This window comes from Chrysochloris asiatica, unplaced genomic scaffold (assembly GCF_000296735.1).
Source record: "Chrysochloris asiatica unplaced genomic scaffold, ChrAsi1.0 scaffold00349, whole genome shotgun sequence".
In the NCBI taxonomy this organism is placed as follows: Eukaryota; Metazoa; Chordata; class Mammalia; order Afrosoricida; family Chrysochloridae; genus Chrysochloris; species Chrysochloris asiatica.
Window position 1 is genome coordinate 1,936,553 of NW_006408867.1, and position 8,650 is coordinate 1,945,202.

At 39.1% G+C, this 8,650-nt stretch overlaps 1 protein-coding gene across 1 annotated transcript in view; it reads left to right on the forward strand.

The window, feature by feature from the left end:
- MAEL (maelstrom spermatogenic transposon silencer) overlaps positions 1–8,650 on the forward strand; it is an 86,172-nt gene that overhangs the window by 55,558 nt on the left and 21,964 nt on the right. The window contains exons 9-10 of the mRNA XM_006875993.1: positions 7,322–7,384; positions 8,096–8,228. Of these exons, the coding sequence (XP_006876055.1) occupies positions 7,322–7,384; positions 8,096–8,228 (196 nt within the window). The remainder of the gene's footprint in view (positions 1–7,321; positions 7,385–8,095; positions 8,229–8,650) is intronic.

The following is an 8,650-nucleotide window of genomic DNA, read 5'->3' on the forward strand; positions in this document are numbered from 1 at the left end:
GTTCCCTCCAGAATAGAGTTCTTAAAGGATCCTTTGCTGTGTATAGGACATAAGCTGGAATCCTGAGCCCCATCCAGAGCCTGAGGTGGTACATTCCCACTAGAAAGGACAAGCAGACCATTCTAGAACAGCTAGAGCAACAAAACATACATCTTCAAAGAAAGATCAACAGGAAAAACCCAAAACAAAAATGGCAGTATGATTGGCTACTACAAGAATAAGCAAGTTGTTCGCCAGGACGCCATCAAGCTAAGCAATCAAGTCCCTTCAGGACAAACCCCCCTCCAAGATTGAAACTCAAAGGGAACATGTGAGCAGGCATATAAGCTTGCTGGTGACCACATTGGTCTACTGGTGAGTGGAAGAGGGGAAAAGAGACCAATGAAGAATTGGGCTGAGTTCAATCTTGTTCCATAGACTAGAGATGAGAGAGAGAGAAGAGGAAGGTCTGGTTGGTCCAAGTGTGGTAAGACCTGGGGACACCTGAGCCCACGGATAAGAACATAGCCACGGAGGGCTAAAGAGTGAAGCATCCAGCTGATATGAAGTGAGGGGAAGATGCATAAGAACACCCAAACTTGCAGATAGTAGCCATTTGTCCTAGGTGCGATGGCTTGATAATCAGAAGTCAACTAGAATAAAATCAAAAAAGCAAAAAGAAACATTTTTTGATAAAGAAAATGAAGGTCAGTTGCTACAATTTGATTAACTTTACCTATACTTATGGATGTAGTAGCTCAAAATACCAATAGAGAGGGAAGGTGTCTTCATATCACGTATCAATCCTATCCCCTCTCTATACTAGGTTGATAAGGGATGGGTAACTTAAGACATTGGCTACCTAAAATGAGGGGGCAATAAAGGCATGAAGTGACTGGCTTACAAATTTTCAAGAGGGAGTTTAGTTTAAGAGTGTGCGGGGGGAGATAGAGTTGCCACTGAATAGTTTACGTCTTGTCTAAATGGGTCTTGTGAAAAGAGATGAATATAAAATTCTTATGATTCAGTGGCGAATAATTGCTATCACTACTAATTGTGACTGTCAGAACTGTAAAGGTAGAACTTTCAAAAACGGGGGAGTAGTTAATCATATAGTCCAGAAACAGAGGACCCTAGGACCATCAAGGGAGAAGAGCACAAGCGGAATGCAGGATCTTATCCAGAGAAGCAGTGACACCAGAGATCAGGACATAGAGAGAAGAAGGAACAGCTGAGCCCTCTAGACTCATGGAAAGAGAGGGCCTGAGAGCTGGCAGGCAGGAGTCAGGCTTGCAGAATGTGCCCTTTGGTGGTTTAAATTATAATATATTTGTGAGTGTTTTTGTGTACATCTCTCCATCCCCAACCCCACCCCCACAAAAGAATAAAACAGGGAATGGAAGCAGTACTGTTGAATGATGATGCATGGAGGAGATTGTAATCATTGCAATGAAACGATGGTGTAAAGCTCATGTTCTCCTATGTAAACTATCATTCAGTTCACAATTTATAAAGAAAGAAAAAGTTTTATATATGTCATCCCATTGCCTTCTTGCCTGCATGGTTTCTGTGGAGAAATCAGAGCTTATTCTTATTGGTTCTCCTTTGCAGTTAACTTTTCATTTTTTACTGAGTTGCTCTCAGGAGTCTTTCCTTGTCTTTGATTTTGCAGAGTTTGATTATAGTATGTGTCAGTGATTTTCTTTTCAGATCTATCTTTTTTGGGGTTCATTTAGCTTTTTGTAAGTTTATCTTCTCTTCTTTCATGACATTAGGGCTATGTTCTTCCAACAACTCATCGACAATTTTCTCTGTGCTTGTTATTGTCTCTTCCTGTTTTGGAATTCCAATAACATGTAATGTATTCCTCTTCATGGTGTCCCACATAAGTCTTATTCTTTCTTAGGATTTTTTATTCCATTTTTGTTAATTCTTCTAGCATACTAGTAGACTCCCGGTATGGTGTTGTTGGGTTAACACTGGACTTCAAACAACACCATAGGCAGTTCATATCCACTAGCTGTTCCTTGTACACCCGATACAGGATTGCTATGAGTTGGAACTAGCTCGACAGCACTTAACAACAACAGCATAGTAGTATTTAGAGATTTATCTTCAGGTTCATTAATTGGGACTTTTGTTGCTACAGATTTTCTCCTTTACCCTTTCAGTATATTGTCCATTTAAAAAATCTTTTCATTAATTTTTATATTGTTTCAGAATATGCATTTATTTTGTCTGTTTTTGAAGTGTTTTCCTGAATTATTCTTAACTCTTTTTTTGTGTGTTTTCCTTGCTTTCCTCATTCTTTTTTGTCAGTCTGTTGAAGGAATCAAAAGGCCATTTGAATTCTTTTTCAGTTAGTTTCATTACCTTTTTTTTTTTGTTTTTATTGTGAATTGAGTGATATTTATATGGGAGAACATCGGTTTTACACTCACTGTTTCATGGCAGTGATTACAATCTCCATCATTAATTTTTTTTCCTCAGAACTCTTTTCTGTTTCTACATCTTTGCCATTTGCTTGAGCCATTCTCTCTTGTTTCTTCATGTGAACTGAAATTGTCTGTTGTCTTTGGGGCATTATGGGATTGTCTTATTTGTAAAAACAAACAGTGCAGTTATTGGACCTGGAGGGTACAAATTTCTGGTGGTCTCCTGAAATTCAAGTTGTTCATAAGGTGGTTGTAGAAGGGATATGACAGTTCCTGGTCCTAAATGGATTTTCTGTTTGCTTCAGAGATATATATGTTCAGGACACTTGATCCAAAGTAGTTCGTGGAAGTCCTTGATGGAGTTGGTTTCAGTGTCTTTTAGGACCACAAGGAAGCTGGTGACAGGGTAAGTGGATAAATGCTGGTCTGGTGGCTCTGTGAACTCTGTAGGTCTGAAGTTGAGCCCACCTGTATCCAGGCACCATAGCTGAACAGCCAACCTCTGACTCAAGCTGGCATGGTTCCCAGCCATGTGGCTCTGAAATACCAGAGAGCAGGGTCTGTGCTGGGTTTGGATGAGTTTGAGCGCTAGCCACATTTCTGGTCACCAGTGGATTCATGGAGAAAAAGAAGAAATCGTACTTTTACTGTCACCTGTGCAAATCTTCTCTGCCAGGGCTCCCTCTGCTGCCAAATCTGCTCACAAGATTGGTAGAGCCATGCCTGCCCAGCCGTTCACCAGTCACCCTCTCCATCTTGTCCTCTCTGCTCAACCTCTCTTCCCAGAAAGCATTCTTATCGACTGCTCTTTTCTTCTGAAGTTCAAGGTGCCAGAATTTTCATCCGTGTCTGTTGTATTTAGTCTCTTGTGTCTTTTTTGTAGAGGGTCAGTGTAGTGCATCTAACCACCATTCTTCTGGAAGTCCCATTTCATTCATTTGAGTTGTCAGTTATGTTTTCTGTTTAATTTGGTATTTCAGTATTGATCCTTTTCATATTGCAGGCTTTCCTTGACTGTGATTGTTTTTGATTAGTTCATATTTTAAATGAGGTTTCAAAGTCATGTATGTGCTGTGTATTGTTTGGTAGGAATTATTAGCTAATTTAGACATTGTGCTCTAGTACTGTATCCTGCAGCACCACACAAAGTCAGTGGTTCAAACTCACCATCCGCTCCATGGAAAACCCTACACAGGATTGCTATAAATTAGAACCAACTCATCGACACTGACCAACAACAACATAAGGAAATCAAGGAATTTCTGGGTAGCATAAACAGTTTAGTTATTGACTGCTAGCTAAAAGGTTGTCTGCTTGAACCCACCCAAAGGCACCTTGGAACATAGGCCTAGCAGTCTGCTTCCTTAAGGCTACAGTCTTAAAGTCCTATAGAAATTTCAGCTCTGCACGTGTGATTCATCCTGAGTTGACATAGACTCCACAGCAACTAACAACAGGGAAATCAAACCAGATTGCAATTTACTGAACTAGAAGCAGAATCTTCAGTGCTGGAATATAGAGGGATTTGCTCTAGGGTACAAGCATCTACTCTTGCTGCCTAGTTCAGAAGCCATCCACTTCTTTTATAAGATTGGGGAAGTTGATTATTCTCTAAACAGAAGTTCATTCTCATGCCTTACTCCTATTAACTAGGTAGGGCCGTGTCCACTAAATCAGAGCCTCTCCATAGTTCCACACACAGATCTTTTCCCTCTTTTGCTGTAGTCTAGTCCATGAGTGCTGTCCAGCTCCATCAGTTACCACTCATTTACTTCCTGTTTTTCTACAGGTTAGTAAGCTTTCTTTAATGGAGAATGTGTTTTCTTTCTTGTGAGTCTATTCATTTTATTCTTTGACTCTTACTTGATAGTCTTGGGAATTGTTGTTGTTGTTGTTAAGTGCCGTCCAGTTGATTCCGACCCATAGCAACCCTGTATAGGGTTTCCAAGGAGCAGCTGGTGAGCTTGAACCATTGACTTTGCAGTTCAAATGACTTTGCAATCTGACACATTATCGCACAGCGCCATACCAGGACTAGCCTTGGGAGTTGTTGTTGTTGTTAAGTGCCATCGAGTTGGTTCTGTCCCATAGTAACCCTGAACAGGGTTTCCGAGGCTGTTTTACAGGAGCAGAAAGCATCATCTTTCTTTCTTCTGCGGAGCAGCTGGTAGTTTCGTACTGCTGATCTTGTGGTTTGCAGCCCAATTCGTAACCACTACGATAACCAGAGCTCCTTGGGAGTAGGAGGAGATAAATATATGCATATGTTTAATTCACCATCTTGAACTGAATCCTCCTTAATAATAGCGTTAAGAGATACAGTTGTATGTTTTAATACCACTTTGGAATAATTTTTCCTTCAATTTAATGAGCTTTTGATATTCAGTAAAATAACTGAGCAGCTCATACTCACTGGACTAGGTTCTGTGAGAAATATTTCTGAGAGTGACATAGGATCTTCCTTGCCCTCAGTCTACTGTCTGATGAGATGTAGCATGTAAAGATACTGTAATCACAGTCATTTCTAATAACTCTTTAAAAAGTCTTAAAGGATTATGGTAGATCAGATATGGCAGAAATTACTTCAAAGAAAGAATTTTTTAAAATATGAAACACTATATGAAGTAAAATGATTAGTTCCTCTGGGAAGATGGATAGATTTTTCTATAGCCAGGGATTTGGGTAAAAGAAAATGCACCAGTGACTCAGAGGAATGAAAGCACACAGAAATTGTTTAAGAACAGTGAGTCAGTTTGACTAGAGCATAAAGTCTCCTATTTATAAGATGACAGTGGCTTACTAACATAAATTTGAAAAAGGTGGGGTTATCTTTAAAAAGAGGAAGCATTTTAACTGGAAATACTAGGAAATGAAATCATTGGAGCTTTTTGCAATTGAGAAAAACAAATTTAAAGGCCTTTGTGCTAAAGATTTGAATAAGATAATGCTGGAACTTTGGGAGTAGGCTGTGAGCTTACTCAAAAGACACACATGCGGGCGGGGAGATCTCCTTTCAAGACAGAAGAGCCAGGAATGCGACACGTCGTTTGGACCTCAAGATCCTTGGTGGGAAAAAGAAAAACAACACTCACACGGTGTCCGTTGCCTTAGCACTTGAGTGGATTTTCATAAAAGAAGCATATTTGAAATGAGTTAAAGTTGGAAATATATTTGAGTTTGAAAAATAAATATTACTACACAAATGTTTGAGCCCTGGTGTGTGCTGTAGGATAAGCACTGAATTGCCAACTGCAAGGTCAGCAGTTCAAACCCACCAGCCACTCCTTGGAAACCCTAGTCAGGATTGTTATGAGTCAGAATTGACTCAAAGGTACTTAGCAACAACAGCAACAGAAAGTATATAAAACAATTCTAGTTTTTGACAAAGTCGCAGAATGAACAAACTTTTAAAAATGCCATTTAAAAATTAAATCTTTTTAGGGGGTTTGGTGGAGCTCTGGTAACGTAGTGGTTACGAATCGGTCTGCGAACCTTAACATCAGCAGTTCGAAACTACCAGCCGCTCCGCGGGAGAAAGATGAGGCTTTCTACTCCTGTAAAGATTTACACCCTCGGAAACCCTGTACAGGGTCGCTATGGGTCGGAACCGACTCAACGGCACTTAACAACAACAACAACAGGGGGTTTGGTGGGTGATGTAGGGGAAGAGTTAAAACAGGTATGAGTGTAAGCTAATTAAACACTGCCATTTTTAGAAGTGTAATTGTAGATTTTGAGGCATTTTTCTCTGGGATTAAGCATTTTTATAACTTTTTGTTCTTTGCTTGCTTTAATTCTGAAATATATTAGGGTTTTTTAAAAAAATATTTCTTATTGCTTTCTATTTCAACTCAGATCTCCACTGGAAAAAATGTGTATATGAGATAGATACTCTTGGGATTTAAATTCTGGGCCAGGTGCAAAACTTAACTGTTGTTGTTAAGTGCCACTGAGTCATTTCCGACTCTTGGAGACTCTGTATAGCATTTCTAAGGCTGTAAATCTTTGCATGAGCAGAAAGCCTCATCTTTCTCCCACAGAGTGACTTGTGGACTCAAACCAGTGACCTTGTAGTTTGCAATCCAATGCTTATCCTCTAGAGCCTCTGTGCTCCCACAAAACTAACTAGAAACTAAGATTACTTAATTCTGTGAGATTGTCTAAGCACTTAGACTTAGTGATAACCTGAAGTTTTCTTTTAGTATTAGAGTTTTATGAAAACATTTATTGAATCACTTTCTTGGGGAAAGCAGAATTTTTAATCTTGGTTTTAGACAGTCTTCAATTCAGTTAGCAACCAAATGGAAACATCTGACTTTTTACTGTTTAGCATGTTTGTCATTTTAAATAGGATTTTTGGTAAGTTCAGGCCAGCTTTGCATTAAGTGAATAGTGTAGTTTGAATCTAAGCAGTCCATGTGTATAAAATACATACTCTATCCAGTGAAAAAATATCCAAGTTTACATTGTTCAGTTATATTCAATCATGAAAGTATTTATGGGCAAGAGTTTTGTCTTCTTCATGTATTCATGTATCCCTGATTCCGGGAACAATGCCTGGCAGATAATGTGAACTCAGTCCGTGTTTTTTTAATGAGTACATATTAACCACAGTCAGTGTGCCTCTAGAAAATTTTGTTTGAAGGTAAAATTTCACTCTTATGATCATGTTTCATTCACACGGCATCATGAATTCGCATCAGAGGTGGTGACATAAGGAATTTTGCTGTTTTTTTTTTTTTAAATTTATATATATATATATCAGTAGAAAATACAATCTTTGAGTACTATTAATTTTTCTTAAATTATTTTACAAATTAGGTAAGTTAGATAACTGCCATGTAAAAACTCTTAAGCAGTACTGTTTCAGTCATGCCAGAGTGTTAAAGTCCATTCTTTTTGTACAGGTGCAAATGGCATGATGAAAAAGATACACTCTTCTGTGCTTTAGCTGTTTGCAAGAAGATTGCGTAAGTCAGAAAAGGGGGTTTCTTCATAGTGCTGTCTTCTGGTTTGAATTCATCTGTGCCATTTTGCTTGCTGTTGCTTTTGCAGTTGGGCAGAATTACTGTTCATGCCTATTTGCACAACTCTCTGCCAAAAAAAGATGCTTTATACTTCATGTTACTTTCATTCTTAATGCCAATGTCACTACTTATGGTACAGTTAGAGCCCCTAAGCAATGTGAGTGAGCCTTCGAAAGCACTTACTGAAAACTTTCCTTCTAGAACTATAGGAGAGTGAAGTTTCCTACATGAAGGACACTTCCTTGTGAAAGTCAAAAGATAGGCCCTTTTCTGAACATTTTGTAGTCAAAGCACCTGGAGTGCCAGGTCTCTGGGCATTTTGGTAGCCCCTTTACATGAAAAGTGATTGTTCAGTCCAAGGACATGAAAGTGTTTACGGTTGTCATTTTATTCCTGTTGCTGCTCTACCCCTGCTTTAAGCATTTGAAAATCCTGATCATCAGTACTTTTTTCCCATCCCCTTATATAATATAATCTTGTGTTTTCATAGCTATTGGTTCCTATTTCCATCTCTTGTCCAATGCTCTAACTTTCTTTATTCTGTGTCTTTTAAATAATTCCTTTCACGTTCGGTCTGTTTTTTTCAAATATGAAGACTTAGAGTGAATTAGATGCAATTCTGACAGTGCACTTCTTCTTTAATTCCCTTTAAAGGTACTGTATCAGTAATTCTCTTGCCACTCTTTTTGGAATCCAACTCACAGAAGCTCATGTACCACTCCAAGATTATGAGGCCAGCAATAGTATGACACCCAAAATGGTTGTATTGGATGCAGGACGTTATCAGGTAAGGCTCTGACTTTGGGGGGCTGTTGAGTTCTTCGGGTGTCATAGTCCTCTGATTTGGGCCAATAACAGCTAAAGATTAAGTCTTTGTTTAGTTCTCTCCCTTCCCTTAAACAGTTTAATGAAATCCTTCATGGAATGTCAAACGATTCTTAATCCAATTGTTTTTGCATTATTTTTTTTTAATGTTTTATTGTGAATTATATGATAGTTTACATGAGAGAACCTCCGTTCCATATTCATTCCATCGTATATCATTACGTTGCCATGGTTCCAATCCCCTCCATGCATGGTCGTCCGACCAAAGGACATATCCTAGAAGCCTGTGCTCTACACTCCCCCCTCCCTCCACAGTCTTCGGCCCACAGTTCCTCTCCCTCTCTGGATCCAAAGTCCCCAGCTGCTTCATCCCTCCATGTCATC